The 25,244-nt window shown below is 40.3% G+C and overlaps 1 protein-coding gene across 1 annotated transcript; it reads left to right on the top strand.

Moving 5' to 3' along the window:
* Nucleotides 1-38: 38 nt before the first annotated feature.
* Nucleotides 39-24,000, top strand: tcf25 (TCF25 ribosome quality control complex subunit). The gene is made up of 18 exons (XM_011491753.4): nucleotides 39-422; nucleotides 1,105-1,248; nucleotides 2,052-2,117; nucleotides 2,304-2,425; nucleotides 3,221-3,286; nucleotides 3,375-3,457; nucleotides 9,822-9,952; nucleotides 10,604-10,703; nucleotides 14,636-14,729; nucleotides 14,878-14,970; nucleotides 16,230-16,335; nucleotides 16,435-16,594; nucleotides 16,695-16,782; nucleotides 17,003-17,161; nucleotides 17,277-17,367; nucleotides 19,587-19,666; nucleotides 19,760-19,835; nucleotides 22,933-24,000. Exons 1-18 carry the CDS (start codon nucleotides 198-200, stop codon nucleotides 23,098-23,100), a joined length of 2,052 nt encoding a protein of 683 aa, XP_011490055.1. The 5' UTR covers nucleotides 39-197; the 3' UTR covers nucleotides 23,101-24,000.
* The last annotated feature ends 1,244 nt before the right edge of the window (nucleotides 24,001-25,244 follow it).

The raw sequence follows: 25,244 nt of genomic DNA on the forward strand, positions 1-25,244 counted from the left end.
CAGGTAGTCCCCACTCTGACCCACACTCCAACACAGTAGGTGGCGGTAATGCACCTTCACGTTGGTGCCTCCCGCCAACAAAACCACAAGAAGAAGAAGAAGAAACCAATAGTATTCATCAGGTTATGGGTGTGCTATATGTCAGAAGAAAACTCGATCAAACAGTGAAAAATTGTGTGACCCATTTACTGTGAACTATGTCCACCCGGGCTCTGCGGAGACTGAAAGGAAAACAGAGGGGTCAGGAGGCCTTGGACCTCGGAGAACTAACTTTGGGTGAAAGCCCAGAGGAGCAGGCTGATGAAGCCGAGGAAGAGCACTTTAACCCTGCTGACGCGTCTCCCTCTTCAGACAACACAGGCAGCACCCGAAAGGGAAAGAAAAACAAAGCTCAGAAAAACTTCACAAACATCTATGAACTGGTAAGGTTCCGAATATTTGACTAAACACGACCCTTTCTTTGACACGGTGACGCGCATTTCTTCCTGACAGCTGCTTGCACCGTCTACATTTAGCTAACATGCTAACACAAGCTAACCAAATAATGCTAGCTTCTTCTTCTTTACCATCTGATTGAACCAATGGAGGTTTAGTTAAAAACGTTAACCTTAATTAACCTCGTTCTAAAATCGCTTACATTTATAAATATATATGTTGTTGCCGAATAAAACGTAGATTTTTACTGTTGTCAGACTGAGGAAATTGTGTCAAATCTGGGTAACCTACTTACTACACACATTACATGGATAATAGGATTATTGTCTCATAATTATTACCTTAAATATTCTAATACATTTTTAAAATGAAGTAATATTTAAGTGTTCAAATTAATTCTAAAAGACACTTATTTTGCATTTCTAAGCCTAAGAAAGTGCTTAACCAAAACAAAACTGCAATGCTCCCTTTTTATTTGTGTCTTGTACACATACCTATTTTGAATACTATATAATAAATAATTTTCTATGATTACTGTCACATTTTGTTCGTTTAATATTAGGTAGTTGCTGATCTTTTAGCTCTTCTGGTGCTGTTTATGTGCTTAAATAATTATTTTTTTTCAAAAAATGTTTTACATTTATTCTATAAAAATTTTTTTTTTTATAGATTGGTGATCCAGACTATGAAGGGGAGAAAGTTTCTGCTGATGAAGAGGCTGACAAACCAGACAAAAATGTAACAGGTGGCACTGGAATAAATGATAAACAAACCGAGAACCAGGTTCAAATGTGTGACGGAGTGTCCTCTAAGGTAAAATAAAAAGACCCACAACGTCTTTCGGTAATGTTCGGAGCCCGTGACCTGACATGGGTAAAAAAAATAATTAATTAGCTCCCACGAAATAATAATTGTGATAAGTCATTCATAAACACTGATGTCAGCGATACTTGGAATTACAGCATATACCTTCATAATTCTGTCTGTGTTTATCTCATGACAATGCATGGAAGACACGGAGGATGTTTAGAGGTTGGATTTATTTATTTTAAAAAGCTCTACAAAAGCATCGGTAATCACGTCTCCATGTCTGGGTTCATTCACAGTCTCTACCGGTACGCACTCCACCCTGCCGCATAAGCCGTTTTTCTACACTACTTCTGTGTCTCTGTGACCCACATTAATTCAAGAGGGGAAAAGTAAAAACAAGAGTCAAACTAGGGGATCTATTTATTATTGTCTCGATGAATATAAGAAAACTATCCTACGATTTTAGGAGCCCCAAGCTTGCTGCTTCCCCATACCGCAGTACCTGTCTGTCTGTCTGCGCGAGGTGATCCCTATAGTCAATAGAAACATCAATGATGCAGTGGCAAAATATGTCTTATTATTGCTGTAAACCAGTCATCTTATTTACAATAATGATGTAACCTTAGGCATTTCAGTTTATTTACGGTTGAAAATACGGGGTGTTTAAAAAGTCACAATTATTTTGTGGGAACGAATTAGTATTTTTTTTACCCATGTCAGGTCATGCGCTCAGTAGTAACGTTTTTCTGTCTTCACAAACAGTTTTTTGGGAAGTTGGATTGTTTCATTAATTCTTTCTGTAATAGTCTGCAGACCGAGTTAAAAAGAAGAAGAAAAAGAAGAAGACAAAAGTTGCATCAAAAGATGGAGAAGTAAATGGGTTCCATTTATTTTTTTCTTCCCAAATGGCTGTAAAACTATTAACATTTTGTCACCAGACTCAGTTTTACTCAAAGTTTAATTATTTATTATCATTACACATAATAACTGCATTTAGGTCATATGCTGAGCCTCATAGCTTCTTTTTGCAAGCAAACAACTACGTTCTAAACTTTTAGGAAGCTTCCTCGGATAACATTGATTTACTTCTGGAGAACTTGGAGCAGTCCAATGGCGTGAGCTTACAAAATGAAGATTGCGGCGGTTTTGATCGAAGATCAATGCTACATGTGGAGCACAGGTAAGGTCACCGTTTCCACTGAGACGAAAATGAGACTTTTGCTGAATTGGGAAAATAGTCACATTCTCAGAAATATTGAATTGCACTAACGGAGAAATGTATTGCATAGAATTTAGGTTGTCTTGTTTTTAACCCCCATCTGCAAATTCAGCAGCATAATTATCATTTTAGTAATACCTAAAGCCTCCTACCACACGTTTTTCACAGGTTATGTTTATTGATAAACAAACATATTTAATGAGGACTTGGAACTAGAAGTAACCCAGTCAGTAAAGGTGGTTTGATGTCTTCTTAACCTCTTAAACTTAAACTTAAAACTCCTTATCCATTATCCCTCAGTCAATTAAGTCCTCATTTAAATTCTATTTAACTGTATCGTTTCATTATTTATGTATTATTTTTATCTGAATATTGTGTGAAAGACTCACAAAAGCCAAACCTCTACCCAAGAAAAAAGATAGAACTTTTATTCAATTATGGTTATTACAACAACAGTCTACTTACATTCTCTGTAAATAAATAACTTAAACATGAGGGAAATGGAATAAATGTAAGTCACCTTTAGGTTTGATGAAGCAGGAACAGGAATATCCTTCTAAATTTTAAATGCATTTGCCGAATACATTTCTGTTATCTTCTTTTCTACTTGTTGAAATATTTCCAACCACACGGAGAGCTAAAGTAGCTATTTTCTCCAGAAAACAGAGGAAAAGTGGTTCATTACATGTGTTTGATCAGTAGCCAGAATGGTACGCAATTAAAATCTAAATCTGAATGTGATATTTCTGTGTCCAGAAATCTGAACCCAGAGACTGAGCTGAAGAGATATTTTGGGGCTCGAGCCGTCTTAGGGGATCTAAGGTGAGTGGAGAAAAAAAATATGTATACATATAAAACATTTTGAATTTTGAAAACTAATATCAAATATTTTTGTCATTTTTCTCCAAAGACCTCGACAGAGAAACAGGCACTTTCACCGTAGTACGTGGATGACCAGTCCAAAGGACAGCTGGCCTCGTTTCGCTCGCCCAGGTCTGTTTTTTAGGATATAAATACTGTTAAAAAAGCTGATTTCTTGTCAGTTTTATTCAATCATTCTTGGACATTAAAATGCTACATAAACTAATAAATATATAAAATATAAAAATAATATGCGTCAACCTGAACCAACATTTTTAAAACTGCTGTTTTTTGACTAATGTTGCCGTAAAACACAACTTCAGCTAATAGTTGATAAGCGTCTCATAATAAACGATTTTGTGTACCGTATTTTCCGGACTATAAGTCGCCCTTTTTTTTCATAGTTTGGCAAGGGGTGCGACTTATACTCCGCAGCGACTTATATTAGAAATAAATCGAAACTACCTTGCCTTTGTCCCTTATGGGCAAGGTAGCCACGGTTAAAATGAAAATCTTACCCAAAGTTAATTATCTCTTCTCAATGATTCCCACACAACCGCCATTAAAATGGTTCAAAACATTAGACTCATCCATATCAAGCTTTCTATGGAACAATAAACCTGCAAGAGTTAGTCTAAAAACTTTAAAATCTGCAAAAAGCTGTGGAGGATTAGAATTACCTAACTTCCACAATTACTTTCTTGCAAATAGATTACAATACATCTTAAAATGGTTAAAAAATAATCCAGAAACCAACTCATGGTTAGACTTGGAACAGGCGTTATGTGGAAAGATCAACCTGTCAGATCTTCCATTTATTAGTCAAATAGTTAAAAGACAGGATTGTTTCAAAAGTATTAATATAAATGCCACTTTAACAGCCTGGTGGGAATTTCTCAAAATATCAAAATCATCAATTCAACCGTGCAAAATGACACCCATCTGGAACAACCCAGACATCCTCATAAACAAAAAAATTATCCACTTCCCAGCTTGGCAAGCAGGGGGCATAAAACAACTAGAGCACATAATTATTAATAGAAGATTCATAACTCCCCAGGAACTTCAAGACAAACACGGAATATATAACTTCTTGGAATATCAGCAACTTAAATCAATTATTACTAAAAAGTTTAAATACAGAGACAACGATTTAAAGCTACCAGATGTAGTTACCACTCTGATCAATTTCTCAATGAATAAAACTCTCTCCAAAATATACAAACTTTTATGTAATTTAGATAACAATATTTCACTTCCGACAACAAAATGGGATGCGGATTTGAGCATCAGCACAGATGAAAGTTTTTGGTCAGAACTTTGTCTAAACACCTTTAAAATGACAAAAAATCCAAATCTGCAGCTAATCCATTTCAAAACTCTTCACAGAATTTACTACACTGGACAGAGGATGTTCAAGATGGGTCTCAGTAACTCAGACATTTGTCAGCACTGTGACAGTAATCTACCCGACAATTACATGCATGCACTATGGTTCTGCACGCCTGTCCAGGCTCTCTGGCAGCAGGTATGTGCCGATCTATCAGTCTGGCTTAAGGTTTCAATCACAGCTTCACCGTCACTTTGTGTGCTTGGTGACATGAGTGCCATCGATGTAGAAGGAGGATTAGGCTCTATCATTTTCATAACTCTTTGCATTGCTAAAAAAACTATTTTAATAAATTGGAAAAGCAAAAAAAATATAAATATAAGTCAACACAGAAATCTGCTGCTTGATCATATCAGCTTGGAAAAAATGTCAGCCCAAAGTTCAAGTAACTTTGAAAGAATTCGGTCTCTCTGGTCTCCCATAGCTAACTCCGTGACTTAGGGGGTGGGGGGGGCATGGTCGTCGCTGCTCCTTGCCCTTCTGCCGTGGGCCGGGGTGGGGGTCGGGGCCTCCGGTGCCTGGCCGGGGGTGGTGGGGGCTCCGTTGGTCGGGGGGTCGGGTCCGGCGCCTGGGTGGGGCGGCCTGGGGCGCTGCGTGGTCCTCTGGGCTTGGGTGTGGGGGTGCGTGGTGGGGGGGGTGGTGGTCTGGCTTGGCTTGGGGGGGTGGTCCCTTTGCCTGTGCTGGGGGGGGTTGGCGGGGGGCGCTGCTCCGGGGGGGGGGGCCCAGCGGCGCCGGATGGGCTTCCCGTCTACGCCTGGGGCTGGGATCGGCCCTTCCCTGGCTCTGGGGCGGGACGGGACAACCCTCTTGGGGCCCCCGGTCGCTCTGGGTGTCATCCGCTTCGGCTGCGGGGTCTGGGGGTGGGGTGGGGTGGGGGTCTTGTCGGCCCTGTCCTGTGGGGGGGCATTCTGGGGGAGGGAGGGGGGGCACTATTGGTACGGGGCAGGGGGGGTTGACGGGTCGGGGTCTCCGCTGAGGCCATCGGCGGTTTCCCCGGCCGGTTGGCTGCCTCGGTCCCGTCGAGGCCTGACCAGAGCTCTTCTAGGGCCGGCGTTTGGGGGTGGGGGCCTGGGCTTGCTCCGGGGGGGGCCGGCGCTTTCTGGCTCCCCTCTCTCTGTGTGGGGGTGGTGGTGCTGGGCCTGGGGTGTCTGCGCCTCCGGGGGTGGGGCCCCGGGGCTGGGTGGGCCTGGCCCCCTTGCTGGGGGGGGGGCGGGGGACGGCTGTTTGACCACCGGGGGACAGTCTATCATCTGTCCCCAACTTACCCCCTTCCTCATATAACCTCATAATAGGGTGAGGGGGTGGGGGGCTTAGCCTGCGATGAGCCTTGGGGGGGGGGTTTACTAGGCAGTGACCCCCCTCCTGTGGTTGCCGTATGGAGTGGGCCCCCCCTCTTTCGGTTTTATTTGCACCTTAGACATGTAGGGCCCTTGGTAGGGGGGGTGCTTGGACATCACTGCCAGCAAGCAGCGGATGTCCTCCTAGCACCCTACCCGCCAATTTTAACCGCACCTTAGACATTTAGGGCCCCTTGGTGGGGAGGGTGAGGGGACGTCACTGTGAGTAATCAGGAGACGTCCCCTTAGTGCCCTACCCGCCAATTTTAACCGCACTCCCCTTAGTACACACACCCCTCCCCCCTCAATATATACATCCCAACATAAACACACACACATGCACACACACACTCTCTCAAACACACATACACGCACACACATTTTGCAAGGAAGGTGGGACCTAGGACCATCTGTCCCCTGCCTCTTCCCTGGTGGGGGGTACGGGCCCCTTTGCAACGGCGGCTGTGTCCCCGGGGTGCCGGCTTCCTGGGCCCGGCGGTGCTCTCTCCGCGCGGTGGGGGGGTTCACATTACATCTGAGCCGGGGGTGTTCGTGTCCCTGGGGGGTGGGTTCTGGTCCTTGCTCCTGAGTGCTGGGCCCCGCCAAATTTCCAACTGTGGCCGAGCCTGGTCGGGCCATATTTACAACACCCCTTGTGGGCCCTCTTTTTTCCCCGGGGTTCCCCCCTTCTGGGCGGGGGCGGCGGGCCCCTGCCTCGCTCCTCCCTGGACCAACCGTGGGCCGGGCGGATGGCTGAATGGAGTGCGGAGTGGGTCTCCCTTGGGGGGTCCTGGCTCGTACCTGGGGTTGGGGCGGGGGGATGCCCGGAACTCCTGGGTGGTGGTGGGGTGCTCGTCTGGGGCTGTGGGCGTCCTTCTCCGGTGGGGCCCTGCGTTGGGTTCTCCCGGCGCGGCGGGGGGGCTAATCTCCTGGTTGGGCTGGGGCGGCGCCCTCTTTCCCTCCGTGCCTCCCTGCTCTCTGGCTCTGGGGGCCTTGCGGCGGCCCTGCTGGCCCTGGCCTGGGTGGCGGGCTTGGTCGCCCGGGCGGCCGTTGTTCCCTGCCGGTTCCCGTGTGGCGTTGGGGGGATTCCGGCTGCCGCTGCTGGTGCGGTGGGGGTCTTGGGGTGGGGATGGCTGGGCACTCTCCATCCTTCTTTTCACGTTCCACCATCCATTTTAGAAGAACATAAACACTCACCTGAGCACAGGTGTTAGCTCAACAGACTGAATGACTGAAATATTTCACACTAGTTGGTTTTAAGGCATAAGTATGCGTGTGAACACTATCTGTTTTGTGTACATGTCGACAGGTGGACATTTTTGCAACTAACAGGTGTGTTTATAACATTTGAGTGTGTGTGTGGACAGGCTCCGCCCTTTTTTTTTGTTTTTTTTTTACATTTGAACCTTACCATAATGATTAACAACCAGTAAACTTGCTGCTTTATGCTGCTTCATGGTCTTATCCCCCTTCCCCTCCTATTATCACCCCCTACCCCCCCTCTAACGTCCCTCTCTCTTCTTCCCCTCTTTCCTTTTCCGTCCGGTCCAACACCAAAGATTTTCAGACATGTTTGAAATTAATAAAGTTTGGCCTCAATTACAAAAGGGGTTTATTCAGACATACCTTTGGTTTGTCTGAAGATTAATAACCCCTCTTGTTAAAGTAAAATATGTCCAACCCAAGAGGCCCTCAGCTCTCATCTGTCTGCCTAGCTGTTGGACAGGACAAGTTAAAAAAAAAAAAAAAAAAAAAAAAAAGAAAGAAAGAAATAAATCGAAATAAATACATTGTTAACCCTCCTGTTATATGTTCATTTGTGAGGAACAGAGATGATGTTCCTGGGTCAATTTAATGTATGAGGTATGTTAAGTGTTAGGAGTATGTTAAGTGACTCAGAGAATCAACAAACTTTTTTTTTACAGTAAGATCTTGAAGGCTAACAACATAATATTCTATTTTCCAATGATTTCATAGATTCAGAAATGCAATAAAAGTGAAAACTGTTTCTACAAATACAGGATGAAAACAGAGTATTAGTTGGCCGATGATGCTTCATGAAAAGAATAAATAAATAAGTTTGAGAAAAAATTACTGTGAAATTATTAGATAAACAGTCTGCTTTGATTGTGTCATATAAGGTTGTGAAAGTTAAAATGCGACTTATAGTCCAGTGCGACTTATCTGTGTTTTTTTCTACTTTATAATGCCTTTTTGGGCTGGTGCGACTTATACTCCGGTGCGACTTATAGTCCGGAAAATACGGTAATTTCATGACATGTTAGATTGCTACATATCCAGTAAGAGTTTTTAATTCTACTTGTATTCAGGAAAATAATAATTACTAAATCAAGAAATAATTATATTCCTTGATTTAGACACCTGGAATAGTTTGAACTGGTATGCACAATATAGTTGTATTGATTTTTTTTTTCCAAAATTGTTCATTTATGTGTTAAACTTTAGCTTTTAAAAAGATTGACAAACTGTTACACAGCAGTCTCATGTCCATATCTGTGGACTTTTCATGCATTAGTAAATGAAATGGTGAGTGAACAGAAACAAAATGATGTTAAAAGTACCGGTACACAGAAACCAGTCTGACACATAATCACTGAATAGGATCAACAAACGAATTGGAGCAGACAACCACTCAACCTTTGAAAACATGCAGGCAGTGCTTCTGCTGACACAACCAGGATTTAGTTTGTTTTCAGAAACTGGTCAGAGACTTTAGATTGTTGAAGAGAAGATTCTCTTTCCCAGAAAGGGCAATTTGGGCAAAAGAGGTTTCTTGTTTCTCCTGTAAGAAACAAAACTTTATCAGAAGGAGATCTATGAGATAGAAATGCCATGGTTTGATAAAATTGGTCTGTAAATATTAGTTTATGATGGCGTAAAAGTTTGAAAGTCCTACTCCGATCATCTTTTGATCTATTTTAAAAGCAGTGGTCTTTTAATTATGATTATGTTGTTTTTGGCCAAATCAAACAAACGTGTCGTTTTCCAGGACATAGTTTCTACAGAGCAGCAGGAGTTCAGTAGAAATTCACCTCTGAGTTGTTTGCGTGGAGTAAGCTTGTCCCCTTCCCATCATCCATTTGTTTACGTGCTCTCCTGCTAGCTTACAGCCACTCACAACCCCAACCTAACATTATGGGTGCAACAAAAGTGGCAAGCAATATCAGGACTATCCAGCCGTACAGTTTTGAACCAGACGCCATCTCAGACGGGGAAAACAAAGTTGTTAATGGATCTATTCGTCTGCAAGTGGATGTATTGGAATGGAGCGGAGCAGAGAGCTTGTGGCTTGCGGTTGTCTATTCTGTAACGTCACACTCACAAGCTTTTTCCAACTGCATTTTTACGTCTGCTCCTGATTCACAACGATTTGTATAAAGAAATACTCAGAAATGGCATTTCAAGATAAATTTTCCAAATATATGTCCTACATCATGAGAAAAACGCCAAAATCACATTTTGATGATCTGTGCAGATAACGCACTGCTCCAGAAAGATGACGTGTTTCCATATTTAAAACTTGGTGTTCTTTATTGATCATCATCTTGAAACAAGGTATTACAGGCTGTATAGAATTTGCAACCTGCAAAAACAGACTTTTAATAGAAAACATTGTTGTTGGAAATTATGTTTTAGTTAAAATCAGGTACAGCAGGTTTGTATATTTGGTTATGAAAACATCTGTAAAACTACTATATGTTGTAAACTTTATTTGATCATTAGTTAACTTAACCCAATGATTCTTCAGGAATTTCAATGACCTTACTAGAGACCAAAGATGGCATTCAGTACTTCACCTTTGAGCACAGTCGGGACTACCAACATGTGCAGTTCAAGTTCCTGGATGCTGTTGAGTCAATGGATCCCAACAACATTGTGGTAAAGAAAATACCTTTCTATCTGTATAAATGAAAATCCAAGTTCTGTTTTAAATAATATTCAGATCTTTTCTGGATGCCAAATCAAGCTTATGAAATAAAAATGATGACCTGACCTGACCTTTTGTCCTGTAGCTTACGTGCATTGGGGATTTTTTTTCATGTTTTGTTTAAAGTTGTGATCCATACAGCAGGTTTTCAGCTCCATCTGCTGTCCACAGCTGGAGAGGCATTGCTGTTTTTCTTCAGATAATTCATTCTAATAATCCCTCTTCAGTGATAGAAAATTCATCTTTAAAGTCATGCTCAACCCATGCGCCAATATTATCATGATCAGAAGCATCAGTAAGCGGTGACGTTTCTGCTGACAAAGATCAGGTCACCAGCTTTACCCTAAAGGCCGGACTGAGTCTTTTATGTTTACATCACATCACATGTTCAAGCAGTAATGCAAAACAACAATGCAAATGTTCGTTGCTAATGCTCCTTCAAGTACTGCTATTTCTTTTTGTATTACATACAAATTATCAGCACACACTGCTGATTAATTTAAGTAGAAGCTGGAACTTTGATTTTTGCAAGTTTGCAGTTAGATCCCCACATTGTAGATTCTTCAAACAAAAGTTCAAATATTTGTCCTTTTTTACTCCAGGCTCTGCTTCAGCTAAACCCCTACCACATCGACTCCCTGCTGCAGCTCTCCGATGTTTGCCGAATACAGGAGGACCAGGAGATGGCAAGGGACCTAATTGGTGAGAATCTGGTGCTATTTGCACATTACAAAGCTGCAAAGCTGTGTTCAAAATCCAATAATGCAGCGTTAATGTCAGCTCTTTGAACAGTTTCGAAAAAAGATTTTCTAAGAATTCCCCACACTTATCTTCAGTCTTTTAAAAAGCAAATGACTCTTATAGCTGGAAGAAATAGTTTTTTTATTTTTAAGCTAGCTTTAGGCTTTTATTAAATAACCCCTAAAAAAAGATGACAGTTTCACCTTGATGTTGTCACGCTTTGCAAAGTTTGAACACAATCTCACTTGTTGTTGTGTGTACCCAGCCTTCCTAGTGTTTCCAGTCTCTGTAGCTTAACATTGGTCCTTCCGTTTAAAGTCTTTTTTTATAGAAAACCGATTTTGGCATGGTTTTGAAATGATGCAGTCCTGTCCTGTCAAAAGAAAGCCTGTTTTTTTCATTGCTAGAAGGACTGGTCAAGTACTCTACATTCAATGTTTTTGTCAGAGCATGTGTGTGTCTGTGTTGGCCTAATTTTTAGGACACATGTATTCAACTAAAATATTTTTTATTTATAGAGTGGTGGGGATGTCTGGGACATGCCACAAAGATTTACTGAACAGTAATGGGAAATCATTGTCACATTGAATCCTGACGGGTAACAGACATCTGGGCAAAAAGCAAGGATGAGCGCATTTGTTTTTCAAAGTAAAACTGTGGCTGTGTCCACATTTTCTCCGTGCGTCTTAACTACTAAGAAAATGACAAACTGTGGGACTATCTAGGATTTAAGAAAAAACTCGGACACCGTGCTTACTACTTTATTTTTTAACAGCAAATATCACGTCACCGATTTCCTGAAGTAAAAAGTATAAACATTTTATGAAAACTTGGACGTTTTTGACAAAATACATTAAAATACATTTTATTTTCAAACACAATGCATTGTCGTCTATATTCACAAATTTAGTGAGCATTGATGCACACTGGTTTTCCCGAAGACTTGTGGGTAATTTCTAGGGAACTCGATTTTTAGAATTGTAGATTCATGAAGCCCTACAAATTGGCAAACACACTATCTAGTGCACTATGTAGTGAGTAGTGAAGGAATTCAGACACAACCCATGAGTTTGTCCTTCTGAAGACTGTTGCTTTTGGATTTTTAGCGTTTGATGCATCTCAATGCAGCAGGTTTTGGTCAAATAAGTATGTAAATGAACAGAATGACCGGATTTTAGTTTTGTTTCCTCTTTGATTGCATAGAACCCATATAATAACTGAAGGAAATATTGATTAGTGAAACTAACTCTCCTGTCAGTGCTACATGTGGAAAATCCCATGTTTGACATGCTGTAGGGTAGAGCTGCACGATATGAGGAAAAATCGCGATATGCAATATTAATGATCAGTACTGAAATGACAATATAATTTGCGGTAGAAAAAACAAATAGCAAAACAACCATAAACATAATTTCCATTTCATTGCAAAGAATCAACATCCCTTAAATTACACTGTCTATGACCCTCGTCTTCATAGAAGGCCAACATCTAACATCAAAGAGCTCCATCCGATTGGTCAAATGCATGGAAGGATTTATTTGATTCGTAGAATACTTCAAGATTGTTTTAGCACATTTAAGGTTACCATTTAGTGCAATTTTCACCGTGCATATTGCACAGCTTGATATCGCGATAATGATAAATTTGCGATTTGTTGTGCTGTAGGGCTATCACAACAAAGCTAAATGTATCTGTGATCTTTTCTGACTGGATAGTCATATTAGCACCTTTGAGTGTTTGTCAACTGGATTTTATTGACTTCAATTTGCTTTTCACTCTATTTTAACTGAAAGGCTCGTGCTATTTTATTTTGCACGTTGTGATTAAACAAGCCAGCTGTTGTTTTAATGTCAGAGTTCATCTTTTTTTTTGTTTTTGCACAAAGCTACTTTTATCATCACAGGCTCTGTTCTTAACAGGATATCTAAAATAGTCCAGACCAGAGGGATCATAAAATAAAGAGCATCTGTCGTCTTCTACTGGGTAATTTAATGACCTGCCATAAGCAAAGCTTTACTGTTTTTCATGCACTTTAGAGTTTAAAGGGTTCGTTTTAAATAAAACTACAGCAGAAGAACTGTTCTATACCTGCTTACTTTACCTGATCATGTTAAATGAATTAATCACAAAATGGAGAGTTGAAGATAAAGAAATGATCTCTTAAGATGCTTTTAAATTAATTTGGAATAATAGGAAGTCAGGGGGTTTAGGCTGTATTTTCTGTGCCTTACATCATGGGGTCACAGGCATGCACATCGAGTCAGGAGGAAATTGCACATGCGTGCACCAGCAGATAGTTTCAGACCCAGAAGTGGTGGAAAACAGCCCAGAAAGTGGTAGCAGACATGCCACTCTACTCATTTGAGGAATAAAAGGTGGATTCTGTCATAATTGGTTGATATTAAGAGGATAACGAAACAAAAACAAGCCAACTCAGATCTAAAGTAGGCTAACTGGTAGCCAACTGTTTCTGCAGTAAGAAAAATCAAATCAAATAACAGTCAGTAGGATCAGAATACCCAACTTTCTTTCGTTTTCTGAATTTTTTTTCTTCTTCTCTTTTTAAATATCGCTACGGTTGTTTACCAGTTACCCTACTTTAGCTCTGATTTTATTTTTTGGCCATTTTCTTCACCCACTATCCCCCCCTTTCGGGGTCGTGCCTGTCCTGGCTACTGTTACACCTGGACAGGTCCAGGGGCTGGAGCGAGCTGCACCGGGAATAAGCGAAGAGAAGGTTTCCCGCCACGCTTCACTGTTGCCCGGTGGCAGCAGGAAAGCAGGGATCCCTCCGCTGCCTGCTCAGGATTTTCTGTTGTTTTGTTTCATCATCATGTTCTTATTATCATCTTTTTTTTTTTTGGACAAACATGGACTTATTTTTATCACACCTAATAAGAGGACGATGCTGAAATTGACTTCCTAATCACAGCTACCGATTCGCGAGGGCACTAAAGGAACATTTCACTGCTAGGACCGGGTCCTGTTCAAAACCTCAGGACCTGGACTGCTCAAACCCGGATTAAATTCTGACTTGGATAGTAAAGTGTTTAATGTATTCTTTACTATCCAAATCATAATTTAATCCTGGTTTGAGCAGTCCAGGTCCAGCGGTTTTTCAATAGGGATCAGAAGCTGTGAATAGGAAGCCAACTCCAGCGTCGTATAAGACGGATGTCTGCTGCTCTTTTTTCCCACCACATCCGGGTCCGGTGCATTGTTTGTTCAATCAGCTGTTCTCGCCTGGCAACAAAAAAAATAGACAGGACATCTTTGTTATACAGTGTAATCTGTTTACTTCTTTTTTTTGCTTTTTCAACAGAGCTACGGTATCAAGATAATTTCCCTTTCAGGGGATCAATAATTTCTGAAAAGTTTAATTCTGTTTTAGTTTAATAAATGAGACTCAAAGCGCATGCTCACTCAGTTGAAAGCTTCAGAACTCGATGTCTATGCCTGTGAGCCAGTTTGTTAACGGGGGAAATTACGTATTTAAGACAACCAAGAGTCTTATTCAAAACAAAGACAAATTGTTTTAAAAAACAATTTGTCAAATATAAAACTAAACCCTGTATTTATTCATATTTTCATTTTTTAAAAGTGCATAAAGTATTAATTTTTGCACAATTATTTATGTTTATAATGACTAATATCTCACCCCATATTATATCAGTTTACATTTTGATATGTGTGTGTTTTTATCATTTGGTCGGCATGCTAAAGTTGTCTTGTAATTCTCCTTGGTCGAAACACTTATGTAAAGAGATTTTATACTTCATTTAAAATGGTCCTAGTTAAAAAGAGCTACTAATAAAACTTTGTAAAAGCTCTTTTATGTAATATTTTGTGGAAATCAAATTAAAGACCTCTTTATTTATTCCTTCTTTTTCTAGAAAGGGCCTTGTTCAGCTTTGAGTGTGCTTTTCATCCGTTGTTCAGCCTGACGTCAGGCAGCAGTCGGCTGGATTATTTGAGACCAGAAAACAGGTCAGTGCCGTTTTTTTTACCCGCAGTTGCAATAATTTCACATCCCCAGTCGGACAGACGATGGTTTTCATCTGAAATTACATTTTATCATCACACAAAAATTTTGTTTTCTTTTTTTAATCCATAAAAAATGAATTCTTGTTTACAGAGCATTTTTTCTGGCTCTTTATAAGCACATGATGTTCCTGGAGAAAAGAGGATGTCCACGGACTGCTCTGGAGTACTGCAAATTCATTTTAAGGTACCAAGCCACAAGTCTCACAGTGACTCACTGTAGAGATGAATTCAAAAGCACGCAGTCAATTTGTAGGAATTTGAAAACATCCCAATCAGCTTTGATATCATTTGTGACTTTTTTGTGTTTCAAAGGCAGATATATTGACATTTGTTAGTCGATTTAAAGCATTCAGATCAAACTAAATTCACTCTGACGTTTTAAAGTTAAGTGAAGTTTTGTCAAGCCAATAAAAAGTAAACAGTGAGCTTCTTTGCTAGATTTGATTAGGAGCTTATGAAAAGGATCAAAGTTTTAAGAAAAAAAAAGCTTTGATGTAAAAGACTAGTTGGGTTGTAAGAAATAATTTCAGCAAGTTTCTAATTATTCTCTTCATTAATGAAGGTTGTAATGGCAAATGCTGAGATGATCGTTATCCACTCTGAAAGAGCTAGTGCCGATAAGGCTGAAAGAAATGAAATTTAAGGGAATAACTTGTTAATACAACCATGTTCTTGGCATTAATATGCACTGGGTAACTCTAAACATCAAGTTAGTGTAAAGTGTTCCCTCGCTATGTCACAGTTCACCTTTCGCAGTCTCACTGGCTATAAACAGCACTGTGTTCTGTGTCCTAATTGGCTATAGGTCACTGTCAATCAACGTCCTCCAAGCCACGTCTGCTGTACTGAATATGCTCAGCTCGCCAAATCTATATAAATCTTTTATTAATGTTTTTGTTCTATAATACTGGACTATAAAGGTTTAAACAAGTTCATGCCTGTCCGGGAAAAGTATAAAGTGTGTAATGAGGAGTTTTACAGCCTTAAAGTGTACATAATTCTACTTTGCAGATTTCACCACTTTGATCTTTATTTTTAGACAGTAACCCCCGCCATAAATGAGGGAACATTGTACACCAGAAACATATTCAAGATAGTTTTAGATGTGTTGACATTCAGATTTGAGGGTTTTTGTTTCAGCCGTCTTCATTTACAGATACTGACCCCACAGCTCTTCTCATTACAATGCGACAGGAATAGAAAACACATCATCTACTTTATCATTTCAAACCAGTTTTGCTATAAATATGCCTCCTTTGTTTTTACTTTTTTTAGTAAAGGTCAATAACTTTTTGGGAAGCAGTTTACCTTATTATTATTAATTTTTTTTAAAGTTTTTCCTCAAAAAGGAGCATGAGCATTTTAAATTAAATTGAATTTCAAGGAAGACATATTTCTGGCCTTGAGCTTACAATCCTCGTTTTTGTTTTTTTTCTGTCACAGCTTAGACCCAGACTCCGATCCACTCTGCATGCTCCTGGTCATTGATTTCCTGGCATTGCGTTCCAGAGAGTACAAGTATCTCCTTCAGATATATCAGGAATGGGAGGTAATGTGTGTGGGCATGGGCAACTTGTGCACACTTGTGTGCCTCTTCATAACTTTTGAATCTAAGTGGCTGTTTTTCTCACTGCATTTTTTTCCCCAGGAGCACAGAAATCTATCTCAGCTGCCAAACTTTGCATTCTCCACTGCACTTTGTCATTTCCATCTGAGTCAGCAGGAGGATGTGGATGCTGATGAACGAGCAAAACTAAGACAAGAAGCCAACCAGATTCTGCAGAATGCACTTATCATGTTTCCTGGAGGTTGGACCTTTACAATATAACCACTTCTGTCACTACAACAGGAATTGTTTTACTCTATGGTTATTCTCCATCTTCTATCATTCTGGACGTGTCTGTGCAGTGTTGATGCCTTTGCTGGATCTGTGTACGGTGCAGGCAGACACCGCAGTGACCTCTCATAGCTTTTTTGGCATAAAGAATCAGATAGGGTATGTATGCTGTCTTTGTTGTCTGAAGTCTTCCAAAATCCAGCATTCTTTCCATGAGTTTTAACCATCAATTTGACATGCATAGGCAGCCATGACAAATCGATTATAGAACTGCTACTGATGTTTCTCTAGCATTTTATTTTTAGCTTATATTTTGATTTTCTGTAATGTTTTTGTTCCCCTGGTTCTCGCTCATGCCCTTCCTTCTCCTTGCCTCCAGGCAGCTGCCTGCCCTGGCCGAGCTGACGGCTCTATACGTGGGAAGGACGTACAATCTGTGGAGGGAGGCACCAGTCATGCTTTGGTTGGAGGAGTCGGTGAAGGAGGTGCTGCGCAGAGTGGATGCCAAAGACCCTCTTGTGGAAGACTGCCAAAACAAGTAAAGCTAGCTAGCTGCCCTGCAGCCAAATTATTCGCAAGGAATTTAGAAAAACGGTATTTTTAGTGTTTGTCAGTGTTTGGAGCCATTCTTTACCTTCCTCCCTGTGTTGTAGGAGAAAGCAGAGGTACCAGAGTGCTCCCAGAAATATCCATCGCCATGTCCTCCTGTCTGAGATCAAAGAAGCAACGTCAAGTCTTCCCTTAGTAAGAAAATCATTTCAGTTTTGTGAAAACAATGTCATTATTCCTTATTTGGTCATGTACAGAAACTGCTGCTGGATTGTTTGGAGGGAGCCCCGTCTGCAAACTGAAAGCCAAATTCCAGATAATGGAGAACGTTGGAGAGGATGTCTCAAGAAGACAGTTCTCCAAGAAGACTGTTTCTTCAACCTGTTGCTTGTTTTTTTTAAATTTGCTGTTAATGTTTGCAGGATGAAAAGACGATCGTTCTGTCCTGACATCTCAGAACAAACTGCTTTCAGCCAGAAGGCTCAGCATACGTGCCCTTAACTGTCAGTAGGGATGCAACGGATCACAAAACCCAGGGTTTGGATCGTGTTACGGTTCTAGAGTCATGGTTCGGATCATTTTTTCGGATCAGTAAAAATGAAAAAAACAACACAAAAAAAAATAAACAATAAAAGCCTACAATTAATTTTTTGAAAAGCTTCAAAACATATAATTGATAAACCTATATAAAGTACTTCAACACTTATATATACACACAAACACAAATCACATCATTGAGGCCTATTTCAAAAAACAAAACCTTATTGACATATTTGAACACAAGAAATTCTATTTATAAAAAATAATCAGGATGCCCGTACCAACACAGTTGATTTAAATGATGCACATGCGAGGGGGGGGGGTGAACCCCTGTAGACGTGTGTGCCGAGCCGTAGCTAAGATCATCCGTCATCCGTTGCACCTCTAACTGTCGGGGCTGTTTGGACTAATGTCAACAAAATGCACTGGAACTTAGATATGTAGAAGCAAATGACGTTCAGCAATGAGTCCAAATTCTGCTAACGGTAACTACTTTGTAGGATCCATGTGTGCAGAAGATGCTGAGAATGATGTGCTGAATGTTTCACCAAAACCTTTGGTGGGTAGAGGCAGTGAGATGATGGGTTTGAGCATCCTCCTCACTGATAGAACAAGGCGTTTTATCATTGAAGGAAATCCCAAAGTAGGAAAGATCAAGCTGCAGCAATCCCAAAGATCTGCAGTCTAGTCTTCAAGATGACACTTCTAGAATTTGGGAATAAAGAGGATGGAATGAACTGCCAGCAGATTATGATTGATTGATTGTGTCTCATTTTTCCAAATTGACTCCTGTATTCCACCAAAGAGGAGTTTAGCAGAATAAGCTGTTTGGTACAGAAGACTTGGCACATTTGTTGTGGGCGCTAATCCCAAACTCAGCTCTGCTGCTCACCCCACTTATGGCTCGAAGGCCCAAAGCATTTTACAGTCAAAGTCATTCACACATTCACACACACATTCACACACTCCGCTGCCAAACACTGGTGCCAACCTTCCACCAGAGGCAGAGTGGGGTTCAGTGTCTTACCCAAAGACACTTTGACACCTGGGCGGGTCAGGCGGGAATCGAACCTGCAACCTTCCAATCAGAGGTCGACCGCCTCACTACTGCACCATGCCACAAATGCATGTCATGGAGTTACAAACAGGCTTTGATAAAACCAAGAAATGATCCACCGGCACTCATACATTTGTGTCCTTTTTGTTGCCATTTTTATTTTAAGAAACTAGTATCTGTAGTAAACAGAAGTGTAAATAACTGAGAACATCACAGCAAACATAAAGAAGCCAAACCTTCTTTAGACCGTCCCTGTTGTGACTCCTCCAAACCAAACCCTAATATGGTTTTCAGAGATTCTTGGAGGCAAATTGGGCTTTCATGATCGTAACAAACCCCTTTTTTTTTCTTTTACAGAGTTCTTTGTTTTGCTTTTTCTGACACTTTTATTGTTTCCTTTTTGGTTATGGAGGGATGCTCTCCCTGCTGTGCAGTTTCTTGCTCTTTTAAACGTGATAGAGTGCATGCCCCTAGAATCTAATTCTTTATAATTTAAAAATCTAATTTTACTCGACCAAAAAATTTCTGTATATCTAATTTGGGAAGAAAGTAATGCCAGAATAGAAAATAGATTTAATCTTCCATGATTTTAACTACATCTGACCTTTTTTCTGAGTCTGCAAACTCTGCACTCAAAACTCAACCTAGGATTGCCTTTGGCTTATTCTGTTTTCCTCCAACATTGCTTTCGCTTAAGATTTGTGTTACCTAGAAGCAGAAAACATCTGACTGCCATCCGATACATGTTGAAAGTGTGGTGTCTTAATCCTTGCTCTCTTGAACTGGTTATTAACCCTACAGTGTTTGTTGTCTGCAGGAGGTAACCACTCAGCCTGTGATGGGTTTTGATCCTCTGCCTCCACTGGACTCTGTAATGTCCTATGCTCGACCAGAGAGGTTCATAACATTTAGTTCTTCTTCTATGAATGGATAGCTTTTACAACCTCGACCGCTTTAAGCTAAAAGTGAATTCTGGTTGTTTTCCAACAGGCAGAATGCTGGAGCGTCCAATGAGAGCACGCTGTCGTTGTTTTTCCGATCTTTGCTTCCAAACTTCAACCTTCAGGTTTGTGTCTTTTGTGGATCTGTCGGGGATTGTCGCCGCTCACCTCATGGCATGAGCACTACAGGATTTCTCTGACCTTTAATTGTGATTGATTAGGATGAATCAGATCTGGAATTTTTAGTAGTATTTAACATTACATATAACATTCACATTTAGTTTTGTTAAAAAAATAAAAACAATATGACTCTGCTCCATGAATTCAGAAAAAGTTTATACACAGCAGCTCTGCAGCACATCTCAGGTTTTAGTTGCACATTTGTCCGTTTTTTAATGAGGAGTTGACTGGGTGGAGAAATTAATCTGAAGATGGTTAGGAACAACAGGAAGCTCTAATTAAGAGCTCATGCTGTGCATGTGGCATCGCCATGTGACGCGTACACAGTCACCTGAATGATGCTGCTGTGTGCGAAGAGCTCAGTCGCTGTATTTATCTAGAACTACTTTTGTTTTAAAGAGTGTGAAGTAATTGGGTTAAAAAAAAAATCTCCTCTTGCTTGTTTTTGACTCTCTTGTTGCATTTGAAAGGGACCATGTTTGATTTAGCTCCCAGCTTTATGCACAAATGGAGTCTTTGATAAGAAATGTTGCAACTGACACGAAGAGAGAAGATTTTAGTTATTTTGTTTAAGTGTCTGTGTGTCAGCACTTTGAGAACTTAATATTAAGTGAGTTGATCAGAAAATATGTCTGCATTCACAAAATGCAGACATATTTGTAGCCATTTGCTGTGAATGGCATCAGTAAGTTCATATCGTGGGTAGCCCAACCCCCCCTCCCCCTCTCCTCCTTTCTCGGGGCGGTGTGAGGCTTTGACACGTTTTCATTTAATGCTATTTTATAAGTCTGAAAAGGCATGTGGTGCGCCAAAAATGAGTTTTCGAGTGATTCCCAAAAGCCACACAGACGAGCCATTTATGTCACAGCGCCCTGTGGGCTTCGCTGAAGCATCTGAGCTGCCAAAAGCTTTGGGAAAACACTTTAACACGCATGGCTGACTGATGGAACATTTCCTCTAAAGAATTAGAAGTACCCCGGAGGGGGGGGACATCTGAAAATTATCTAAGAAGGCATATGACTTTTTGCAGTTAAATCTGTCCTCCGTTTCCTAGTGTGTCAGTGATGCACAGAACAATCAGAACATTCACGAGCTCCCAGGCTGTTTGGTTTTTCTGTCTCTCTGACAGTGTGAAAGCTTTCTCACTGAAAATCTGCAACCACTGTCAGCTGTGTGTACAGCAAAGAGAGTGTGTACGGCATTTTTCTGGCTTTCTTTGGATTTCCAGAAGGAAAATAAACCAATTTATTTATGTCAACTCAGTAGATTTAATAACATTTCAGAAATTCAACCCAAGAGCTCTGAGTTCTAAACCTCTCTGTGTCCACTTTTTAACATTAGAAGACCCACTCTAAAGAAAAATGTGTTTTGACATGTTCTTGCTGCATTTCTTTCAGAAGATTAAGCCCCAAATTGCATTTCTTAGTATTTCTTTATTCAAATTGTTGTGAATTAGGAGCAGATGAAAAAAATGTTTGGAAAGGAGCTTATGTGTGACGGGAAAAAAAATGCTGCTCGGGTGACAACCTCTGCTCTGCTCGCACCAGCAGTTCCGCCCACAATGCAGAGGTGAATTTCTAATGAACTCTTGCCGCTCTGCAGAAACTATGTCCTAGAAAATTACCGTACACAATTCTTTTAGATTTGGGGCAAAAGTGGCATAATTATAATTAAAATAGCACTGGGGGACACTTTTGAAATAGATCAAATGTATGTAAAGGAATACTCAAAGCATTGCTGTCTTTCAAAAGCATAATGATTGTGTGGGCTGTTGTTAAAACGGTGCTTAGGCTTTCGGAAACAGGATTCCGATGTAGGTGTGAGGTGAAGAAGTCGTCCCTGGTAGACTTTAGCTCTGGACAGGAATCAGCTCCGCCTCCCGGCTCTGGAGAGGATGACCGATAATCCAGAATAGATTTCCACAGATTCAGAGAGCTTCAATTGTTTTTGTTCCATAGCAGCAGGTCTGCGTTAAGCAACGTTTTGGACACTTTATTTAACCCTTCAGGTCACCGCACACAGTCACGTCTGAAATTATTCATAGCCCTGGCAAATTTTGGATGTAGGACTTTTTTTATCAGAAGTAAATATTTTTTTTTTGTTTTTTTTTAAATAAACCGTCTTGTACATTATTTCCTTTTGGAAGATGCCTCTCCTTTCCAGGATTTTGAAAGGACATCATTTCCAGGATTCTGAATAATTTTGGGCCTTGTTGTATGTCACATGACAAAAACCATAAGTTGAAATAGAACTGAGCTGCTACAGAAAGAACAGAGGAGTGTGTCTAGTTAAAGGTCATTGGGTGATGTTATGTGTTGTGCCAAAATATTAGTTTATTATGAAAGTTTACCACTGCGTTAGAGATTTAGGAGGAACACTTGGATTTAAGATGGTCAGATTTCCTGTTAAAAATAAAAAGGAAAAGGAAAATCCCGGATTAAATAAGTGCTGTTTTCTCTGGATGTTCACTATCAGAGATCTGAAGGTTAAAGCACTAAAAGAAAAAATGAGTGAGACTTTTCCCCAACAAACTAAGATGTATCAATAAAGGAAGAAAAGCTGATGGATGTACATGCGAGGTATATATTCAGAAGAGCTTAATGTGGATTTGTTAGACATGTCTAATGTACAGCATGTTTCCATCTGGATCATCTATCCTTCTGATCACATTATCCGCTGATGGAGAGGAAAAGATATGGATAAAAGCAATACAGTTAAGGCTAAGAAAGCTCTGCTGTCAAGCTGATCTTTTTCAAGCTGCACACGAGGAAGTACAAAGTTATAAGAGAGAATGTCAAATAAATGTGACAGTCAGTTTCTTCTTGTTAGATGACATTGATAAAATATGGGAACACAATCAGGAACTTAAAGAAATCATGTACAATGTAAGAAAACGAAGCCATGCTTACAGTCGTAGAACAGCTTTTATGAATTCCACTGAGAAACAAATGTGATTAAGTCTGAGAAATGAAGTTAGGGAGCCGTTTTAATCCTTTTACATCAGATCTTTATAAATAATCTTGTGTTTTTTTTATTTTCCAGGGGGGACCCAGGCTGGAGGATGAGATGGAGGTGGCTCGAGCTGGTCAGGAGCTCAACCAGGAGGTGAACCGTCTGATGGTGGCGATGAGAGACATGCTCGCCAACATAAGGTTTCAGGAGCCGCCGAGAGAGGACAATCCATACAGAGATGAAGAGGAATGGGACTAAAACGGGAGGGAGGCCGTCACTGTTGAGATGGATAGACTTGACATGAGAAGGGAAAACACTGAAAGCCAGATCATTTAAGGTCCGTTTAGGTGGTTCTGAATGTGGGGAGCTTCAAGAACATTCGGCTTCTTTTGACCTCTCTTATTTCCCATTCTAACAGTTTGTACCACAATGGAAGCATCTGTTGGGAAGCATTGTAACGAATTGTTTCCTCCTTGTGACTGATAAAGGCCCATCGCTCCTATCACTTAAAACCCATTTAGATTTGAGATTGGGACTCGGAAGCACAATAAATTCATGCTGAACACAGTTGTTGCTTTATCTAAATAAGAAAATAGATGCTGAATAGGCAATAAATTGTTCTATTTGAGTGTCTTTTGCTGCTGCTTCAACCATCTAGGTATAACAACAGAAACGATGGGAAATCATTTAAGACCAGTTATTTTCTATATAACCAAATAAATGTACACTTGGGTGGTTTTTCACAAAATATCAGAAAGTTTCAAGTCGGGAGAAAATGAATGATAAATTTCAACATATTTTAAATGAAGTGCATTATAGAAATGGAGAGATTTTGTTGTAAAGAAACTATCTTTGTTTTTTCTCTTTCTTTGGCTTTTCCAGAATTCCTTATAGTATTGGAGGAAATAAATGTTTTCCTTCTTTGTTGCCACAAACTTTAGGCATAGGTAAAGTCGGTCTAAAATACTCAGATTTGAGTGTTTACAAAGTCAAAAGGTGGAACTCTTAGAAGACTTGGTTCATCATCAAAAACACTAAATCCTGCTTTTTACAGATCAGTTTGGAGTTTTTTCCATCCTATTACTGCTTCTCTGTTTCTTCATATTTTTCTGCTTTCTGATATATATTTTTTTTCATTAAATTGATCAATACACAAAATGACCCGTTTTTCCCCATGACCCCTATAATTTATATTGAATTATATATTTTTAGCAGTATGTGCAATATGTTGCAGAATTAGATAATTTCATAGGCAGCGCTTTACTCTGACAAAGGTTTTCTTACAGTATATTTTTGTAGCTGATCATTTGCTGCCTTTTGAGATGTTTATCATTAGAGTCATATCCCATGTATCTGACAGCAAGCAGAGGAGCGTTACAAAACAGGATCTGATTTGCCTGCCAGAAGATTCTTATTTCATGCCTATTGTTCTGTTTATCCTGTCCTGTAAAGTTGCAGAATAGCCTTTAAAATCCAGGGATTTTCCTCCCTTTGCTAAGTCTCAACCTTTATAACATTCACCTCTAGTTGATTCAAAATCAGGAATCAAAGCAACGTTATATTACAGCCTTTCATTAGTTTAGAAGAAAACCAAGAAGTCCTGTGAGAAAAGACAAGTTCTCCTTTCAACACATGAAGCTAAAGTACTCGCTTTCCAAACAGAAAGTGTGGCCGCTTCCACAAAAGCAGATTCCACTGTAAACGTGATGCCAAACTGGAAAGATGATGATCTGAGAGAGGCAGCTGCTGTTTTATATGTCAGGGCTTACCATCCACTGCAAGTTTAAAGAAAAGGTTTCAGCTCTCAGAAATATTGCAATTAAAAACCAGTGTGGATGACCTAGTAAACGCTTCACAACTGCAGTGTGTGTCATTTTCAGGTTGACCTTCATATTGGAGAAGCATGTCAGGCCCCTTAATGCCTCTATTGGTGTTTTCCATCTTTGGGATCGTGACGGTAAAGTTCTGGAGGAATTTCATTTGCTAGGGCGATTTTTCTTTTTAGTCTCATTTTTCTCAGAGCCTCCGGAAATGGATATATTTTAGCGCCTGAGTTAGTCATGCAGTCTTTGAACCATCAGCCTGCACTTCAGCAATCATCATTCAGAAATATGACCAAAAAAATGAAAATGGCATCGGTTTTCATTCACATTACTAACCTCAGTCTGAGTAAAGGTCTGTGGTGGAGCTTAAGACAGATTCATAAACTGTCTGTAAATCTCAATGAACTAATGTAATAACACATTTAATCTCTACTAAATGATGAGACTGATGAGGCGGAGGACATAATAGCTGCAAACGGAGCAACCAAATGTCATTAGTTTATGTGCCACACTCATCTGCACACTGGCTTTGATTTGGTTAAATACTGATCAATAAAAGCCATTATTCATAAGAGGCTT

Source organism: Oryzias latipes, chromosome 3, assembly GCF_053564925.1.
Source record: "Oryzias latipes strain Hd-rR chromosome 3, Olatipes_Hd-rR_3.1".
Taxonomy (NCBI): Eukaryota; Metazoa; Chordata; class Actinopteri; order Beloniformes; family Adrianichthyidae; genus Oryzias; species Oryzias latipes.

What these genes read in the sequence shown, in the direction of transcription:
- tcf25 (XM_011491753.4), top strand. Translation starts at nt 198, where the DNA reads ATGTCCACCCGGGCTCTGCGGAGACTGAAAGGAAAACAGAGGGGTCAG. An exon ending in GCCGTCTTAGGGGATCTAAG is followed by an intron (nt 3,287 to 3,374) that starts GTGAGTGGAGAA and finishes TTTTCTCCAAAG; the next exon opens with ACCTCGACAGAGAAACAGGC. An exon ending in TATTTGAGACCAGAAAACAG is followed by an intron (nt 14,730 to 14,877) that starts GTCAGTGCCGTT and finishes TCTTGTTTACAG; the next exon opens with AGCATTTTTTCTGGCTCTTT.